At 43.4% G+C, this 21,595-nt stretch overlaps 1 protein-coding gene across 2 annotated transcripts in view; it reads left to right on the forward strand.

Annotated features, from left to right (window-relative positions):
* The window catches only part of LOC109824507 (DNA-directed RNA polymerase III subunit RPC6), a 3,651-nt gene continuing 1,244 nt past the window's right edge, over window positions 19,189-21,595 (forward strand). Inside the window, exons 1-2 of one of the 2 annotated variants that reach the window (XM_020391124.1) lie at window positions 19,189-19,343; window positions 19,578-20,335. In XM_020391124.1, coding sequence (XP_020246713.1) covers window positions 19,587-20,282 — 696 coding nt within the window. In that variant the 5' untranslated portion in view covers window positions 19,189-19,343; window positions 19,578-19,586 and the 3' untranslated portion in view covers window positions 20,283-20,335. The remainder of the gene's footprint in view (window positions 19,344-19,577; window positions 20,336-21,595) is intronic. The other variant, XM_020391123.1, reaches the window with a different exon arrangement.

Consider the following 21,595-nt stretch of genomic DNA (forward strand, 5'->3'; position numbering starts at 1 on the left):
TCGGAGTGGAGATCCCACTCCCAGTTCATCATTCCGGATGCTCGGAGTGGAGATCTCACTCCAGTGGAGATCCCACTCCCAGTTCATCCTTCCGGATTCTGGGGGTGGGGATCCCACCTCGAGTTTCCTTTCCAGCTGTAGATAGAATATAAAATTCTTCCTCTTCAGCACCGGGAGATAGAATATAAAATTCTTCCTCTCCTCGGACCTTTCGGATGCTCGGAGTGGAGATCCCACTCCCAGTTCATCCTTCCGGATTCTGGGGGTGGGGATCCCACCTCGAGTTTCCTTTCCAGCTGTAGATAGAATATAAAATTCTTCCTCTTCAGCACCGGGAGATAGAATATAAAATTCTTCCTCTCCTCGGACCTGAGATCCCACTTTTAGTTTCATCCTTCCGGATTCTGGGGGTGGAGATCCCACCTCGAGTTTCCTTTCCAGCTGTAGATAGAATATAAAATTCTTCCTCTTCAGCACCGGGAGATAGAATATAAAATTCTTCCTCTCCTATTTGACACAACTTTCAACTTCCAATCCGCGCACTTGGTGCATGGGGAATTTTATCCCAAATCCTAAGTAGGGATAAGTCAACTCCTAACACGTGTTGCCGGGTAGCCTATTCCCGTGACAAGAGCAAAGTCTACGTATTCAAAGTCGTAGCATTAAGTCTAAGGGAGTTTACTCCTTTAGCACAACGTTACATGCGGAACGGATTTCGACAATCCGCATGCTAGCCCGATTCAAATGGTAATCGGTAAAGGTACATCAAACCCATTGAAGGCTGGGGGTTTGCCAAAAATCCCAAAGTCAACGCCTAACACGCGTTGCCGGTTTAGTCTTTCACCGATTGAAAAAGACATCAGGATCTAAACCTGGGGAATTTCATCCCGAAGCCTGAGTAGGGATAAGCCAACGCCTAACACGCGTTGCCGGGTAGTCTATTCCCGTGAGAAAGACGAAGCCTATGTATTCAAAATCATAGCACAAAGCCTCAGAGAGTTTACTCTCTTAGCACAATGTTACGTGTGGAACGGATCTAGACAATCCACATGCTAGCCCGATTCAAACGGTAATCGGTAAAGGCACATCAAACCCGTTGATGGCTGGGGGTTTGCCAAAAATCCCATAAATCTATCATTCGGAAGAAATACAGAGAAATCACAAAAAAAAAGCAAATGCGGAGTTTCCATTGATAGACTGAGTTAAAAAGCATACAACAAAAAGCTCGTTAGCCCGAAGGCAACTGGCGGCTGAGAATATGAGACTTTAAGCTAAAGAGTCTATCTACATAACTCCGCTCGAGTTCTGCTTGCAGATCAGCTCGAACGGATTCTTCGGAACAACTCAAAATCTCCGCAGCTTCACTCTTCAACTTCATCAGTCCCTCCTGAGTAGATCCGAGCTCCTCGAGTACTTGGTCACGAGAACGCTCTAGTCCAATCAGGTCATCTGCAATAAGAACGGCGGATTCCTCGGCGCGCTTCAAGGCCTCCTTCAACGTAGTCGCTTCCTCGCGATTCGAGTCCAAGGAGCGGAGTAACTCAGCTTTCTCTCTATCCTTCCTCGCCATGTTAGCCATTAGATGCGCAATGGAGCTCTCACGTGACTGAAGCTCACGCCCGATGGAAGATCTCAGGTCACGCCACTGCGCCATCCTATGCTCCAACTCAGAGGACACGAAAGAAGAAGCCCCGGTAACCTCCAGTTCCTTCAACTCTCGTATCTCTGACTCCAGGGCGGCGAAATCAGCAGTGAAGGAATCAGCCAATTCCGGATATCCTTCTTCCCTCATCATCGTCATGTGGCGAGAGAAGGAACGCCGGAACTGATCAAAGCCGCCTCCTCGGTGAAGAAGCTTCTCGATCAAGCCATTATAGAAGGCGGTGAAGAAACTGAGGTCCGTACGGAAAGCCTCTCTGTCAGGATCGGTATCGACCAAAAGGCTACGGACGCGTTCGTACAAGGAAGATCGAGATCCTACAAGCAACAACATGGAAGCTCAGCAGATTATTGAATACGATGAGGAAGATCAAAAGGCAAGTTCTGAGCATACCGATGCCAACGAACGTCCCCTCGGGTTGAGGTCCGACGGGCTCTGAGACAGTAGCAGAAGAGGGTATATCAGCACCTGCAGGCGGATTGCCCACACCACTTGGCAAAGGCGGGGAGGCACCACTGCTATGAAGGCTTTCAGCCCCGGGAACTGTAGTGGTATCAGGCCCAGCGCCCGGTCCTACAGTGACACTCCTATGTTAACCAAATGGAAATTTGGGTAAGTAAGGAGAATCGGGACAAGAAGATCGTATGTATACCTGCAACCTCCCTGTCCTCAGATGCAGCCGGAATGCCAAGAGCTGGTCCTATGATGACACTTTCTTATTAGTCAAAATGAAAATTTAGACAAATAAGAAGGATTGGGATAGTACGGTCATCTGCATACCTGTAGATCCTTCATCCATAGGCATTTGAGGGATGCCAGGAGTCATATGAGAATCAGTCCTAGTGGCTGGTCCTATGATGCCACTCATATATTAGTCAAAAGACAGATGAACATAGAAAAGTACAATATCCCTGAATCGTATGCATACCTGTAAGCCCGTCACTCTGAGGCAAACTGGATATGCCAGGGATAGATACCGGGCTAACTCCAATGGTTGACACTGCGATAATCAATCATTCATTAGTCAGATAAAAGATCGGGCAAGAGGAAGAGAATCAGATATGTACCGGTAGATGAATCATTCCCGAAGAATGGTCCCTCGGTCCCTCTGGAAGTCTGCTCAGCCAGCATGTCAGCTAATAAGCCGGCATCCGGCTTCGAGAAGCTTGGCCCCTCCATCGCAACATCTGCAGGGTAACCTGAATGTTGAAAGATGAGGAAAGCTCGAGAAGATACTTTCAGCAAAAACGGAAAATCTTCCTTCCCCTTGCTTAAGGAAAATAACATTGGATGTGGATATACCTGAATAAGGGATTGTGGGCTCAACATTATTTATCAGCTCAAGATCGATGTTTAGGTCGATGCCCAAAGACCCATCGTGAAGAGCATCGCACATTTGTTGCACAAAGCAATCCATGTTGTCAACACCAGGGGACGCCGAACCCGGTGGGAGTTCGCCCTCTTCGAAGGAACCTGGAGCACAAAACATGGTTACAAATCCCAAAAGGTAAACAACCTTGAAGCAAGAGCAATTGAGTGTTACCTGCCCCTCCATCAGCGGTGCTTCCTAAGTCCGCTCCGTAAGGACGCTGACCGTCGTAGGGCTTATGAACAGTCTTCTTCCTCTTCGGGGCACCAGCCCTCCAAGGACCAAAGGGTCGAACATGCACAGGCCTATCACACGTTTCAACGTGTGTAGGAGCTGGTGGCTCATGATCATCGGCTGTCCTACCTAAAGTGACAATAGCCATTTCAATGAAAAAGAGCTGTCATTTATGGAAAAGGAAAATTAAAAGAGACAAGACAAACGGTATCTGCATCCACATACTCTTCCTCGGAGGTCTCATCATCATCATCCGTAGGGAGGAGCTCTTCTTCGTCTGAGAGAAGAGATTTGGCATGCCCTTTTCTCCGCTTCTGAGCAAGCTCAGCCCTGCGGCCAGCCGTCATAGCAGCTCGGACAGCGTACTCGGACTGTAATTCTGAGAGGCTCCTTACGCTGATGGACTCATAGGCAGAAAGAAACCACTTGCAGCTGAGAAAAGTGATCAGTGGCTTACGCCGATATGAAGGGAGAGCAAAACGGGCTCCAGTGCAGCCCACCATCGTCCATAGCCACGCTCGTACTCCATCAATCAATCCCCCCTCAACCTGCAGGCTACGGCTCCCATTCCCAACATACAGTTGGTCATAGCCGAATTAGCGAGCAAAGCGGCAAGGGAGATAAGGCTCTATGTAGCACTGATTCTTCACCCGAAGGACAAGATATCCTACACGGATGTTCACTAACCATCGGAAGCAACCAGCGTCAAGAACGGTCCGGTCACTTCTAGGTCTCTCCTCATCAATCAGCATGTCGCCATAGCGACCTGAAAAGTGAGGAAAACACTTAAAGAACTCCCAACTCTTGCGGACCCGAAGCTCTCGTTGAACATCACTAAATTTGCTCCCAAACCATCTGCTCTGCTCCAACAATTGCATGAAGGGGACAGGGATGTCAACAACGCTGGGGGTCGACATCAAGTCGGGACGGTGAAGAACGAGCCACGCCATCAAATATGCGTAAGGGAGCTCAACCTTTGGGCAAACCAGCTCAGCTGATGGTTCAGAACCCATATGTGTGAAACTGCTGACCAGACCCCTGAGCCCGCAATGGATGCTAGCAACCATTGCTGGGAGCAGGGAAAGCTCTCTCCCATAAGCTAGCTGAACTGCAGGGAAGAGCACCTCGATGGGTAGAGCGTCAGAAGGCTGGTGCGGGACGACGCACTTCTTAAACCAAAGGGCAAGGTAGCCTGCTAATAGCGTCCGGGGCCCTATAGACTTCTGTGCGCGGCGGAGAAAAGAGCGAAACTTGGTCCCCGCGGGAAAAGTTCCCTCAGCACTGGCAATAGTGTAAGATTGAGCCTCAGTCTTCTCCAGCAACTCATTAACCGCAGAAGGGGGCAATATATCTAACTCATGAACGGACTCGTCGGAGTTACCCTCCAAGTTCTGGAACAAATAGCAGGCAAACTGTTTCAAACTGACCTGCCTCTTCCTCTTCGCTTGAGGAGAAGTCTGAACCAAGGAGGTGTGATAATGACAGGTAAGATCCCAGAGAGTGTCATACATGTCGGGAGTATCTTTCTTCATACACTCCAGCTGTTGGTTCGAGGGGAAATACTCCTGATACGGACAATCTCCCATCGGAAGACCCGAAACATAATGCATCTCATGCAAAGCTAGCCCTAGCTCACCACCACTGGTCAGAAAAGTGTTGCTGTCAGGCATGTAGGTCTCCAGCAAAGCCAAGAAATGGCGACAGCTGACTGGGATTCCGTACATAGTAGCTCGTATGGGCGCATATAACCCACTGCTCTTCAGATCCCTCTCCCAACGCGCTAAGACAAAACCAGTCATACGCGCCCACCACCCCTTGGCTAGTGAGGAAGCCCAACCATAACATCTGTACTCCGTTGGAGGTAACTGTCTCCCAAGAAGAGCCAGACGGTTACTCACGGTCAGAGCAGCAGCTGACACCTCGCCTGGGGGTGCAGTATCAAGACCCATAATCCCGGGTCGAAGACCACGAACGTCATGATACCCGTTAGAGCCAGGAGTCTTGTGGTGAGTGGCATATCCACACTGAACTCGATCAGCATCTGGCCAAGACATCTGCCTGTCCACGGCCTGCCCCTTCAAGTGACTGAAGGAATATTGGCGTGGAATCGAAGGGATGTACAAACAAGCTCCACCATCAAAAGTCAGCCAGTGCTCCTCTCCAAGAGTCAGTATAGCGGGGTCCTCGACATGATCCCCGAACAAGAAGCTCGGCTTCTGTAAAGCCTGAGTGGAGGTAGAATCGGCGGTAAAGGAGGCATCTGTGATAAGCTGGCGCAAGCAATGGCGCCCTCCTTCCCGTATCAAGCGGCAAGAGTCATTTGGACGATCCCCGTCGAACCGAGGAAGTGGGCTAACAGCCTGCCTAAGGGAAGCTGAAGAGAAAACCTCCCGACTACAGCCGGTGTTGGCGTGAGGAGGAAGGCTACCCGCGGGAAATTCCACTGCAATAAAGCACAAGGGTGAAATCAGATAATCCATCTCATAAAAAGAATGATAAACTCATCCACGGAATAATTGGAGAGACGATTTTGAGTGTCCTACACCGGAAGAACGGCATGCATCATCACGTGAATAACGTGGTAACGTACACCGACCTATAAGGTGTAGGACGACACAAAATCACCCCAATATACCGGAAGACTTGAATGGCTAAGCAAAACAAGTCTGAAACCTTACCCTCCGCGAGAGAGGTATCGGTTCTTCCTTCATGACCCGCAAAGAGGTCAATCAGGGATGCAAAAAAAAAAAAATCTGCATAAATTCTCACCCCCGAAGAATGAGGCCGCGGGGGAAGACGTCGCGGGAACCTCTTCCTCACTATGCTGTGAATGAGAACGACTCCTACGGGGTCGAGATCGACGCGGAGACATTGCAAATCTGCAACGAAAAGCAGCAAGTCAGGTACAATCTAAAACATGAATATACGAAATTTAAAAGGGAAATTAAGAACTTTAATTAAAATCCTATACACAAATAGGATTTCATAATTGAAGTCTAATTAAACCTACAAATTTCGTGCACGATGATTGTCATCTTTCACGGTGAATTTTGGTGAAATACCCAAAATACCCTTCGTGTTCAAGGCCAAAATTCAGGTCAAGGACACGCCCGGGTTGGGTCATGGTCATCATATCTGATCATATAGCACCCCCTGGTACCCCCACAAGGTTGGTTAATTTTACAAATGAACCCTTTTGTAGGATTTAACCAATTTTGCAAATAAACCCCTCTGACAACTTTTGGTCCTCTTGCCTAAAGTACCCCTTAAACTTTCGGCCAAATGAGCATGTAACCTAGGTTCTAACTTCAGTCCTCTATTACATGAACACCACCCCAATTCTTTGGCCGAATTTGCAAATAAGCCCCCAAAACTTTTCGGCCCCACATTTGCACATAAAACCCTCAATGAGGTATGGTCTTTTTGTATGAAACACCCATCCAAATTGTTACCAAAGGGGAATGAAATCCAAGCCTCAAAAATTTCAGTCCCATTTTGCAAATAAGCCCCCACGAATTTCAGTCCCATTTTTTGCAAATAAGCCCCCCCAAAATTCGGCCATATTGCCTCTTTTGCACAAAACACCCCAAAACATTGTGCATACACAACCTTTGCCTACCACAAGAATAAAAATGCAATCTTTACAAGAAAATAAGAGGATTGTGAAGAAGAACTTACCGAGTCAAAGGGGTTTTCTTTGAGCTTGAAGATGAAGGAGAGAACCCCACTTGGAGAAGCAAGCTTTTGGCCAATGGGTATTCGCTAAAAGCTAAGCTTGCTTAAGGATTGATGGATTCTTCAATGGAGAAAAGCTCTTGGGGAAGAAGAACCCTCAAAACCGAAAATGAAGAGGGGATTTTCGGTTTTGAGCCAAAGAGGAGGGAACTCTCTCTCTCTCTTTTGAAATTTGAACTAAAGAAGGGGGGGACCATGAGCAAAAGACAAAAGAGGAAAAGGCCAAGCAAGAGGGGGGGACCACGAAAACCAAGACACCCCCATGGGGTGTCTCGGCAAAACCGAGACACCCCAAGGGTGTCTCGGCAAAGCCGAGACACCCCAGGGTGTCCCGGTTTTGTCGGGACACCCCCGGGGCGTCTTGAGTCTGTTTTGACCCCCCGAACCTTTTTCTGAACCCCGAATCACGCCGATTCTTCGCCGATTGTTGGATATGTTGATGAATTCACACAAATCAACATGTAATGATTCAAAACCCTAAGGGTCCACGCCGGTCAACGCGTAACCCTAGGTCAACGCCAGTCAACGCGTTGCGACAAAAGTCAACGTTCGAGGATGAAAATCCACACCAATCAACGTTCGACGATTCAAAACCCTAAGGGTCCACGCCGGTCAACGCGTAACCCTAGGTCAACGCCAGTCAACGCGTTGCGACAAAAGTCAACGTATGACGATTCAAAACCCTAAGGGCCAACGCCGGTCAACGCGTAACCCTAGGTCAACGCCAGTCAATGCGTTGCGACAAAAGTCAACGTTTGACGATTCAAAACCCTAAGGGCCAACGCCGGTCAACGCGTAACCCTAGGTCAACGCCAGTCAATGCGTTGCAACAAAAGTCGACGTATGACAATTCAAAACCCTAAGGGTCAACGCCGGTCAACACGTAAACCTAGGTCAACGCCGGTCAACGCGTAACCCTAGGTCAACGCCAGTCAATGCGTTGCGACAAAAGTCAACGTTTGACGATTCAAAACCCTAAGGGCCAACGCCGGTCAACGCGTAACCCTAGGTCAACGCCAGTCAACGCGTTGCGACAAAAGTCAACGTTTGGCGATTCAAAACCACACCAATCGACGTTCGACGATTCAAAACCCTAAGGGTCAACGCCGGTCAACGCGTAACCCTAGGTCAACGCCAGGCAACGCGTTGCAACAAAAGTCAACGTTCGAGGATGAAAATCCACACCAATCAACGTTCGACGATTCAAAACCCTAAGGGTTCATCAGCTACAAACTCGAGACTCCGACGACGGCCAAGCGATAAACGCAGTGCCGGAAGAACTTCGGTTATTCGTCAAAGCATCGAATAGACCGAAAATCGAAGGAGCCAAGAGTTGAAGCTAACCACAGGTCCTTATGCCGACTGAAGGCTAGACCAATCACATCCAAAGTATTCCGGCCTCTTCTATAAAAGAAACGAGTCCGGAACACTTTGGAGGGGGTATCTGTAGGCATCGAAAATTGCCTATAGGTCTCCACAAACGGTTCAGTGTTAATGAGCGACAATGAACATCACCATCCGACCCACATGAGCCTAATCGACGTCGACGAACGACTGAAGTGAATCGACGAGCCACGTGAGCGGATAGGATTTCGGAACAACGAAGACCCGTGCCAATCGGAAGCCCGGCACTGCTCACAAAAAGGACAATGCCCTCCGTGCCTCGACCACTCTAAAGACAATCCAACCATCAGAGCGGATCGAACTCTTCGTCACGCATCCAACGCACCCGGAATCACTCAAATCCGAGTTCGTACGAAGAATCTACGGGGAAAACGATCAAAATACACCTACGGATGTCTCGGATTCTTGGAGACACCCCTGGGGTGTCCTGGATTTGTGCAGACACCCCTGGGGTGTCCTGGATTTGTGCAGACACCCCTGGGGTGTCCTGGATTTGTGCAGACACCCCTGGGGTGTCCTGGATTTGTGCAGACACCCCTGGGGTGTCCTGGATTTGTGCAGACACCCCTGGGGTGTCCTGGATTTGTGCAGACACCCCTGGGGTGTCCTGGATTTGTGCAGACACCCCTGGGGTGTCCTGGATTTGTGCAGACACCCCTGGGGTGTCCTGGATTTGTGCAGACACCCCTGGGGTGTCCTGGATTTGTGCAGACACCCCTGGGGTGTCCTGGATTTGTGCAGACACCCCTGGGGTGTCCTGGATTTGTGCAGACACCCCTGGGGTGTCCTGGATTTGTGCAGACACCCCTGGGGTGTCCTGGAATTGTGCAGACACCCCTGGGGTGTCCTGGATTTGTGCAGACACCCCTGGGGTGTCCTGGATTTGTGCAGACACCCCTGGGGTGTCCTGGATTTGTGCAGACACCCCTGGGGTGTCCTGGATTTGTGCAGACACCCCTGGGGATATATATATATATATATGTATTATGAAGTATGAAAGAGATATAAACATGAAATAAAAGCTATTGTAACAAAGTTTGATGAAAAATTATTTGTATGATAGAAAAAGTCAAACTTGTGTTGTGTTTACATATTGAGCTTAAATATAATCATACGATATATGTAAGCAAACTACTCTTATAAGTACGTGAATGCACACATATAAACTTGAATCTTTAACTCTTGATTGCCGTGTGTTGAATTCATGTAAAGAGAAAACAAACCACAAAAGCTAGAAAACATATTAGCTATAAATTGTTTGACAAATCATCATCAAAACCATAGGGCTAACAATCTCCCTCTTTTTGATGATGGCAAACAATTTATGTAATGATATGAAATTCATATGAATAAACCAAATATGAATAAACCACATAACTAAACAACATTACATGTAGTTTTTCCATCAACATGAATAAACCAATAAATTAAACAACAATATGTAGTTTTTCTCCCCGTTTGACAACATCAAAAAGGGGAAAAAATAGGAGCAACGCTCCCCCTGCATTCATGCACAGATTATAAATAAATGTATAGCCAATACTCCCCCTGTCATTTTGCACAAATGACATAAAAAGAACATATATGGGAGCTAAATATCCATAACCATCCATACACATCCATAAATATCCATAAACATTTGAACAAGCTACAAAGAACATAAACATATGAATCTAAAGCAAAACCAAAATTTTAACACAAATAGCATCATTAACAGCATCTTTTCACAATACATTGTTCAGAGGATATAAAAACCATAAAAAGATAGTCATAAGCTATCATAAGCACAATAAACAGAAATAGTTCCACAAGACACATAGTTTTCAAACACAAACCATAAAGTTATTACAACTTCAAAAATAAAAGACAAATATCCAGTTTCAGTTCTACAAAACATAAACCCATAAACAGCAAGTATCAATCACCACCATCATCAGATTCAGATGCAGAGCCAAATCCCGAATCAGAAGCAGATCCTTCTTCAGAGCTCTCTTCAGATCCAGTATCAGAGCTGGAAGAGGGATCCTGAATCCTAAGAGACCGACGCTGATAGCAAAGGAGAGTCCTAACATCCTTCTGAATGCTCGAGACCTGAGTCTTAAGACGATCCAGACGATCAAAGACCTCAGAAGCTGAAATAGTGGAACCTCTAGAACGAGATCGGGAAGATTATGGGTTTGTAGGATCAGATAAAGAGTCTGAAAGTTGCATTTGAGAGAGGAAAACTCTATCAAAATATTCCTTACTAGGATCAACTTTGGGTTCATGAGATAGAGCAACACCGAAGTGTTGAAGAATAAGAGTGACGAAGCAACCAAATGGTAGAATCTTAAAATGCTTACATGCCATGTTTTTAAGAAAAAACGTTTGCCCAATTCACTTTTATCTTTGCAAAAATAGCATACACAGCATTGACTTTATCAGGAGCAAAATGATCAAAGCTACTGGTCTTAGGAATGAGATTCTGAGCAAGAATTCGTGCTATGCTTTTGGCTGTGAGATTAAGAGAATTGTTGTTCATAGGTGTTCGCAGGAAAAATTGCTTTCTTTGATTCCATTGCTCTCTTGAGTAATAGTTTATCGATTACAGAAGATCTGGTCTTTTTATAAGATCCGGTTACAACAAAATCAAAAGAAAATGAAAATTACAACTTTCCTTTTATGTCAAACGAATCACGAGATCCTGTTTTGCGGTCTCTCGCTTTTGTGGGTTCTTTGCCTGCGCCGGGGCTAATCCGTGGACCACCGCACGATCTTGATCCGGTCGGATCTATACGGTATAGCGGGTGTTATTTCACGAAGGAAAATAACAGCCGGGGGTACTATTTCACCAAGGAAATAATAGCCTGTAGTTATCAAAATCGACCAAGCGAAATCGAGACTCTTCTCGGGATCAAAGGCCAAGCTTTGATCCGGAGGGAAACCGTGTAGATCTCAGATCTGATCTCTCTCGAACTCCTGCCTTATTTGGCGTGGATGATCGCTAAGAACCAGATCTGGAAGTCTGAGTTTTCTGAGTTCTGAAAAGTCCGAAGTTGAGCTCTCAATCCGGCAGAGTTTCATTCAAAAGTCCAACCTCTTTCCACAATGAACCTCATGGTCTATTTATAGGCTCTGAAAGCGGATCTGGGCCCAGATCCTCAAGGTGGCTCGGTGAGCCACCAAGGTGACTCGGCCACCGAGCCACCTAGGTGGCTCGGTGAGCCACCCGAGCGGCTCGGTTTTGGCCGAGTCTTCCCGATGGTGTGCCGTGGTGTACGTTTTCCAGTTTTGCGGTTTATCTGAGCTCTGTTGTTGATCTGAACTCTGATTTGTCAGTTCGGATCCTGATTTGGCAGTAAATCCGCCTTGGAGTTCGAGTCCGCTCCCGATCGTTGTTTGATGTGGTGGACTCTACGGTTGGATGACTCGTTGATTCATCGAACCGTTAGCTTGATTCCGTACATGAGTGGATGTATTCCGTTGTTTGCGTGCGGTTTGTTAGCCTCGTCGCTTCGTTAACCCGCTTCGTCGCGTGTCACTTGGCTTCGATGTTGTGGACTAACGATCGTGTTTAGATACGTCACCCGATGGTTCGTTGGTTTGTCGAATCACCGTGCCGAGCTGTGCTAAGAGACCCATAGGCAGTTTTATACGCCTACAGATACCCCCTCCAAAGTATTTCAGCCTCGTTCTTTTATAGAAGAGTCTGGAATACTTTGGATATGATTGTCCCAACCTTCAGTCGGTGTAACGGGATATTAGAATGACTTTTGTTCTTGATTCCTTCAATCCTTCAGGCTATTTGGTGCTTTGTCGAATGTCTATAAGGGTTCCGGTGCTGCATTTATTGTCTGACTGTTGTCGAAATTTTGAACTTGAAGTCGATTCCTGATTTTCTGATCTTTAGCTCGATAACAAATGAGAACACAATGAAGCTCACTCTCACTAAATCACACACCACTACCCAACAATATATAGTATCGAAATATTATAAGCTCAATACAGTGTGTGTGATAACAGTGAATAGACAATATGCAACTCAATTAAATATAGCTAAGTTATGAAAATGAATTAACAAGCTATATAAGAAAGAGTTTAGAAAACTTCTCAATAAATAAGAAGAACAGTAGATGATGATGAGGATAGGATCCTCAGTTGGAATTGAAAGCCTCTTCTTGTTGTAGAAAACTTCTTTTGAAACAGACAAATAAAATCAGCTTAAACAGCTCTTAAACAGCTCTTAATCTTTTGTTAAAAAGCTCATTGTAAAAACAAACTCTAGTATATTGAAAGAATAAAGCAATGTGGTATTTATACTCACTCAAGACATCAGCCAAAAAAACATTAAAAAGACCAAAATACCCCCAGAGAATCAAATCAGAATATAGCCGTTGGAAAGCAATCATCAGTTCGGCGGTCGACCTTGAGAAACTGGCAGTCGACCGCGAAGCACAAAGTACAGTTCAAACAGCTTTGAAACACAGGCGGTCGACCGTGGCGGTCAACCGCGAAAGTCTCTGGATGAGCCACGGTCGACCGTCACGATCGATCGCGATTCAATAAAAGGCAAAGATGGATTTTGAACTACTGGCAGTCGACCGTGACGGTCGACCGCAAACTGATACATGCTATATTACAGGTTTTAAACCTGTTTTAGGCTGATTTGAAAATACATTAAAAATATTAAACAATTTCTAAAAATAGTAAAACTTTGGGAACAGTTTCTAAATGATAAAATAAACATGTTTGAAAATGAATTTTTAGAAATGCAATTTTTATTTGTGAAAACTCACTGTTTTTGAAAAGTGTTCATAAAACTTATTTTTTGTGAACACAAAAATTGAACTATGACTTGTAAACTTGTGTATATATATCATTCATACATTATATATATATTATGAAGTATGAAAGAGATGTAAACGTGAAATAAAAGCTATTGTAACAAAGTTTGATGAAAAATCATTTGTATGATAGAAAAAGTCAAACTTGTGTTGTGTTTACATATTGAGCTTAAATATAATCATACGATATATGTAAGCAAACTACTCTTATACCAAGGTGAATGCACACATTTGAACTTAAATCTTTAACTCTTGATTGTCGTGTGTTGAATTCCTGTAAAGAGAAAAATAAACCATAAAAACTAGAAAACATATTAGCTATAAATTGTTTGACAAATCATCATCAAAACCATAGGACTAACATGATTGAGTTTGATTACCAGAGCTTGATGAGTATCAAGGCCGAATGCTTAGAGAAGGTTGATATGAAAGAGTTTGCAAATAGCCAAGAGTCTCAAATCTGAGAGTTCAGATTGAGTCTATTTTAACAACCCAAGCTTCTGCTTAAGAATATCAAGCCAAGCTCTCAAGATGCCCAGCCGATCAAGCCCACCAAGCTAGCAGCCTAAGTATTAAAAATGCCAAGCCTCCAAGCCTCCTTTACGTTGGTCAAATGTGGCTATAAATAGGCAAAGAGATGCATGGTCAATCCCTTGACTTGTGGGATGTGACCGCTCACAGGTGAGGAGCACCATACTCTCCTTATAGTTGTGGGATGTGACCACTATAGGTGATGAGAGTCATGCTTCATCACTCAGGATATGGGACGTAGGTATGCCTACTCTCACAGGCAAGCAGCCGCTTGCACTACTCAGGCAAGGCTGGCTGGCTTTACAGGTGAGCTTGAGCGGTGTCTAAATGCTCAGGCGAGCTTGCGGTGAACTTGACGAACAGGCGAGTCGGCTGGCGGGCCCCTCAAGCGTTAGGCGAGCTTGAGTCTGTAGGCGAGCTTAGCTCATGAGGGTGAACTCCCTACAGACAAGCTTGACTCATGCGGGCGAGCGAAGCATTCAAGCGAGCTCGACTCGTGCGAGTGAGTTGAGAAATCAGGCGAGCTTGACTCGTGCGGGCGAGTCAAGCCATGCAGGCGAGCTTAACTCGTGCTGACAAGTCAAACAAACAGGCGAACTCGACTCGTGCGGGCGAGTCGGACAATCAGGCGAGCTTGACTCGTGCTGGCGAGTCAAGACATGTTGGCGATCTTTAGCTCATGCAGGCGAGCAAAGCGTATTGGCGAGTCAAGCTTGCAGGCGAGCTCTATTTGGCCTTCTGAATGCAGGCGAGCTATGCTTTCTTTGAGTACGCAGGCGAACTCAAACAGGCGAGATTTGAGTTCTCTTGTGTAAAGGCAATTTTAGTGCCTACACTTTCAAATAAAAGAAAATCTCCTCTCTTACCTCCTATACTATTTAAAGATGGAGGATGTTGATTTTGGCAAAAGCATAGAGTTTAGGTTGTATTTATAGGCCTTAAGAAGGCAGTTGTATAGACTCCAACATTTCCGGTTCATATTCCTTGGTAAGAAATTGTAAAACTGAACAGTTATATGTGTAACTGTTCAGTTTTTAGTTTGAATTTATTGCAATTTTTATTGTTGTTCATAACAAAATATAAATTGTCTGTTATTACTAGAACCATTTTTACTTGATTGCAGTTATTTTATTTTTGGCATCTCTTTTGTTATGATTTTCTTTGATTTATGAGTAATGATAGGCTAGTGGTTGTGGCATTTGGGAGTGGATTGACAAGTCAATGTGTAGTGTTGGTTGTTAATTGTTTTCGCTTATAAGAGAGGAGATCAATGGTTTGAGGAATACATTACTTTTGAAGGATGAGTTACTTCAAAGGTGTGAAAATGAGCTAAGAGGATCCAATAAGCACATTTACAAGCTTAAAGAAGATGTTGAATTGTCTCAACATAAACTTGCTACTTGTTTGAAAGAAGTGGAGAAATTAATGAGTGAAAGATTGGAATTGCACGCAAAGCTTGCAGAAGAAAAAAAAGAAAATTAAGTTTATTTTGTTATTAGGAATGATTTCTTCAAATTTAATTTCTTCAAATTTGAACTCTAATATGAATACACTACAAACATTCCTGAGTAGAATATTTACAAAATTTTAATATTTATTTGAGTAATATTCTATAGTTTATAAATATTAATACGATATATTTATTCTATCAAAAAACTTATCTATTTCATTAATAAGATATATATTTTTTAAAATACCTTTTTGGCCAGAATTCATATAAATAGTATTAGTTTAAAACTATTTTCGTACCAATAATGTTGTATGAATGTACAATTCGCATATACAATAAGAAATCGTTTTGGAACTTTCCAAGCCTCTTAAAATTAGCATAAAATCCAAATTTTAAAAAAAGTAAAGACTTGATATATATATGTAGCACCATCTCTACAAAAACACAAGCAAACAGAATTTAAATGAAATTTGATATGTAAATAGGGCTAAGGCTTTGGAGGTGTATGTGGTAAAAAAACGGAAAGGAAAAATTCTGAAAATAGACCACATTTGCTAAATATTTAGCAAAATCGACCATTTTGCTAAATATTTAGCAAAATCGACCTCTTTTTGGCCTGTTGGCCAAAAAGAGGTCGATTTTTAAAAACTTGGCCTGAAAACATACGGGACTACTAGTCCCGTATGTTTTCAATACACTAATTAGGGATTAGAAAACATACGGGACTAGTAGTCCCGTATGTTTTCTGTGAGCTTCTCGTGGCTCACCAAAATGTGGACTAGTAGTCCCGTATGTTTTCTGTGAGCTTCTCGTGGCTCACCAAAATGTACGGGACTAGTAGTCCTGTACATTTTGCAGAGCCCCGAGAACCATTTATACGAGACTACTAGTCTCGTATAAATGTCGACATATATATACCATCTGCCCTGAATTCCGCTATTCCCCTTAGAATCTCAATCTCTCTCCGCCTTCTCTCTCCACCTTCACTCCCAAACCCATCTCAATCTCTTCACGCTCACTCCCAAACCCATCTCAATCCCTCGCAAACCCATTGAAATCTCTCCAAAACCCGAATTTCAAACCCAATCTCCATCTCTCCCAAACCCTAATTCCACACACAAACCCAATCTCCATCTCTCCCAAACCAATCTCCATCTCTCCCAAACCCAATCTCTCTCTCCCAAAGCCAACTCACCCCCTCCTCCCTCAAATCTGACGCCGAGCTTGATCTCCGACGCCAACGAAATCCGATTTCGACAAGGTAACAATTTTAATTTTTTTTTTCATAAATTTCTCCAATTTCGTTTAGTTAATATGTATATTTAGAGGTATATCTAGAGGAAATAATGAATTATGATCATCAATTTGTAAAATTTCTAATTTGTATACGTCAAATTTTAATTCTTCAGTTAAAATGGCGAATGGAATTCCGATTATTTGCTTATTCAATGGGAAATTGAGTGTTGGAATGAATAATTTGCCTATATATGATGGAGGCTCTAGGAAAATGTTCATGTTGTCTAGAAATTGCAATTTCGATGGAATGATGGAGCAAATATACAGAGTTACCAGAATTAATCATGCCGAAAATGCCATTAAGGTCTTTTGTAATTGTCCAATAAATGAAAAAAGAACAATTGCGGTAGAGATCACCACTGATGAAGAATTGAATGACATGATACAACTTGCGGATAAACAAATCGCAATTGAGTTGTTCATTGAAAATATTCCAAAGTCTGGGGTTGTCGAAGTTTCGTATGCTCACGGAGAGTTCTCTCGCATGCTTGAAAGTCAAATCTCATTATCTCAAAGTGCCTTGCACTTAAAAAATGACGCAGGTGCAACGTCAAGTTACATGTTTCACAACGTGTATGATGATATTTCAGTTGATTTACCGGTTGGTGGTTCTATAAAAGAAGATGACGAATATGTAGATGCTGATGATGATAGTGAAGATGTTGAGTCTGAGGAGGAACGTCTTGATAGTATGCAGTTCGCAACTGGAGAGAACAATGATGATGCAAGTTGGATGAATGCATATTGCGTGAACAACGATTATGTAGAGTCTGAAGAACCATTACCCGAAGAGTTTGAAAATGATGAGTGGGTAAATAACTCACAAGCTGAGTTAGTTGAGCCTGGTCCTAATTTCAATCGACCTGAGGATATCACTTTCAAAAAAGGAGATCTATTTGAGAATAAGGAAAGCTTAATTTTCGCTATACGTGAATGGGCTATTAGGAACCGAGTCAAATTCAAGCCGGTGAAATCCAACTCAACTAGCTACCATGTAAAGTGTTACTTCAATGAGAAATGTCAAGCCGCTTATACAAGTGCTGCAGACGATAGAAATTTAAAATGCCCATGGAAGCTTAATGCATCTGTTAGGAAAAAATCCAACGGACAATTTGTGATCTCAAATTATTGCGGACTTCATACATTTTGCAGTTCGAGTGGCAGCCATACGCACCTTACCTACATCGTCTACCGCTGATTTGTATAGAGGGACACGGCATATGGCGGTCCAGAGTTCCTCTCATTTGTTTCGAAATTGTGGAGATGCACGTACCCGATCGCGTGTTCGTCCATATTCCGGAGCCCTTCCTGCTCTTGATCACGCTGTACATCTCGGACTCCACATCGCTGAGCTTCGGGAGACGAGGATTTTGGGGCGGCATGCCGGAGACCTAATTTAGATATAAAACTGTGGGTATAATGCGATGTAATTGGCGTCACGGTGATAATTAGAAGCTTTCTGATTGAATGGAGATATAAAAAAAAATGGAGAAATATTTGTAGAAATATTTGTAGAAACGTCTACGCTTAAATTGAGGTCCTTCACAACAATCAAATGGGTGATTGAATTAATTGAAAGAATAGGAATTTAAATGGACAAATTCAATCGAAAAGGTAACAATTACCGACGACGAGAAGGGGTTGCCGAGCGGCGATGACGGCGGCGGAGAGAGGGGTTTGAGGAGTCGGCGAGGGGAGAATGAGGAGAAGCCCTAGGTTTATATTGCAACCTTATTTACAATGTTATCAAAAATTAATTTTCATTTGAATATATGCTACTCTCAGCTCGATGTACCCGTCTTCCCTTTTCAAACGATTGGTTCCGGTTCGAACCTGAGCAAATTTCGATTTTTCTCAACGTTTTCCGTTTGTAAAAATTCTGAAAATAGACCACATTTGCTAAATATTTAGCAAAATCGACCATTTTGCTAAATATTTAGCAAAATCGACCTCTTTTTGGCCTGTTGGCCAAAAAGAGGTCGATTTTCAAAAACTTGGCCTGAAAACATACGGGACTACTAGTCCCGTATGTTTTCAATACACTAATTAGAGATTAGAAAACATACGAGACTAGTAGTCCCGTATGTTTTCTGTGAGCTTCTCATGGCTCAGCAACAATTTGCAGAGGCTTTTGCCTCAGCAATCAAATATACGGGACTAATAGTCCCGTATATTTTGCAGAGGCAATTTGCCTCTGCCCAGCAAAAATACGGGACTAGTAGTCCCGTATTTTTGCTGGGCAGAGGAAAATTGCCTCTGCAAAATATACGGGACTATTAGTCCCGTATATTTGATTGCTGAGGCAAAAGCCTCTGCAAATTGTTGCTGAGCCATGAGAAGCTCACAGAAAACATACGGGACTACTAGTCTCGTATGTTTTCTAATCTCTAATTAGTGTATACGGGACTACTAGTCTCGTATGTTTTCTAATCTCTAATTAGTGTATTGAAAACACGTATGTTTTCATGCCAAGTTTTTGAAAATCGACCTCTTTTTGGCCAACAGGCCAAAAAGATGTCGATTTTGCTAAATATTTAGCAAAATGGTCGATTTTGCTAAATATTTAGCAAATGTGGTCTATTTTCAGAATTTTTACAAACGGAAAACGTTGAGAAAAATCGAAATTTGCTCAGGTTCGAACCGGAACCAATCGTTTGAAAAGGGAAGACGGGTACATCGAGCTGAGAGTAGCATATATTCAAATGAAAATTAATTTTTGATAACATTGTAAATAAGGTTGCAATATAAACCTAGGGCTTCTCCTCATTCTCCCCTCGCCGACTCCTCAAACCCCTCTCTCCGCCGCCGTCATCGCCGCTCGGCAACCCCTTCTCGTCGTCGGTAATTGTTACCTTTTCGATTGAATTTGTCCATTTAAATTCCTATTCTTTCAATTAATTCAATCACCCATTTGATTGTTGTGAAGGACCTCAATTTAAGCGTAGACGTTTCTACAAATATTTCTACAAATATTTCTCCATTTTTTTTTATATCTCCATTCAATCAGAAAGCTTCTAATTATCACCGTGACGCCAATTACATCGCATTATACCCACAGTTTTATATCTAAATTAGGTCTCCGGCATGCCGCCCCAAAATCCTCGTCTCCCGAAGCTCAGCGATGTGGAGTCCGAGATGTACAGCGTGATCAAGAGCAGGAAGGGCTCCGGAATATGGACGAACGACCTCAAGAAGGAAGTAATGGGCCCACCAACCGCGGTCGCCAAAGCCCTCAAGTCCCTCCTGACCAAGAACCTCATAAAGGAGGTCATCAGCATAAAAAACAAGAGCAGGAAAATGGTCATGGCCGTGGAATTCGAACCCTCGGCCGACGTCTCCGGCGGCGCTTGGTACCAAAGCGGGTCCCTGGACGTCGCGTTTATTAAGATACTGAGGCAACAGTGCAGGAGACATGTCGAGGAGCACAAAGTCGCGACTTGTGAGATGGTAAGGAAAGCCATCAAGGAGCCGAAGAGGGGCAGGCCTCCTGTTTTTACCACGGAAATCACGTTGCAGCAGGTATATGAGATCCTTGAGCTGATGGTGTTGGACAAGGAGGTGGAGAAAGTGAGGAGCTCGGGTGTCGGCGATTTCTCTCATGTACCCGAGGGGAGGGACTGTTACAGGGTATCAAGGGGTGAGGGGGGTCCAAAAGAAGGTGCATTTGCATCTATTCCTTGTGGGGTTTGTCCGAGGATTCACGAATGCACACCGGATGGGGTTATATCGCCAATTAACTGTGTCTACTACAACAAATGGCTCGGGGGTCTAGATTTCTAGGGGGCATCTTGGGGCAAAATATGCGTGGTTTTCGGCATCCAAATGCGAGACAGGTATATTTGAAATAGTAGTCTTGGAAAATTTATTTTTGTTAGTTACTTTGTGCTTTTTATCTGCTACTCAGTGTTTGATCTTAACGGGTATTCAAGGAAAATTACTTAGTTGAGTTTTAAATTTATTTATTTATTTATAGTATGTCAGTTATTCCTCTGTGTTAACTGACATGCAGAATCACAGTCTGGTATGGTAGATCATGTTACGTTGAGTATGTTAATAATACCTTCCTTCAAGTTTGAGCAAAAAGAATTTGATCTATGAACAAGCCACCCCCCACCTTTTAAAATGCTTCCCTTGAAGATTGCCTCAGCTAATCTTATCCCCACAAATGCTTGAATTTCATGACAAGTATTAACTATTCCATCTACGACCCTTGCAAGCCTTTTAGTGTGGTTGATATTCATAGCTTTGTTTATTTTTAGGTCTTCATGTGACAGAATATACCTTTTAAATAAAGCTAGATAATGTGATTGTGAGAGCAAAGACATTTGACCGCCCTGTTAAATCCTAGACTGATATATTCAAGTATAAACAAATTAAGTTTTCAGTTCGCACATCATTTATGGGTATCGTGCGCAATAAGCAAGAGAGCTCCCGTCTTTCCTAGAAAATATGTTGCCTCTAAAGTATCCTTGAATATATATATATTTATTGACTTCAACTAGAATATCTCCGACACTGGAACTTGAGAAGAGTAAAACTGAGCTCCATGCCCAGTCAAATTTAATGTCATTATTTGCTTTTATGCTTTGTGAGTTAATATACACTAAGAGATAAGATAAGAAATGAGTGTATTTAGTAATAGAATGGTGGTTGCTTGGTTGTGTATTTAGTAATAGAATAGTGGTTGCTTGGTTGCTCCAATTAAGGATAAAATGAGAGAGAAACGATTGACATGGTTTGGTCATGTACAATGGAGGTTACTAAATGCACTAGTTAGAAAAAGTAATAACATTATAGTTAATGAGGGCCAAAAGGACTAGAGATAGACCTAAGAGAACTCGATGAGAAGTAATTAAGAAGATTATGCCAATAGTTAATTCAAGGGTTAATTTCACATAACCCCCTGAATTTTAGGGGATGTTTCACATAACCTGCATGAATTTAGTTTGTCTCACATAAAACCCCTGAACTTTGGGTGCCTTACAAAAACCTCTTGAAATTTCCCCTTTACTCACTGGATCCCCCTACCTGTAATTTGCAAATAACCAAAATGTCCTCGAGAAAAAAAACCTTAAATTTTGTCATTTATAGAG

This window comes from Asparagus officinalis, chromosome 9 (assembly GCF_001876935.1).
Source record: "Asparagus officinalis chromosome 9, Aspof.V1, whole genome shotgun sequence".
NCBI classification, from domain to species: Eukaryota; Viridiplantae; Streptophyta; class Magnoliopsida; order Asparagales; family Asparagaceae; genus Asparagus; species Asparagus officinalis.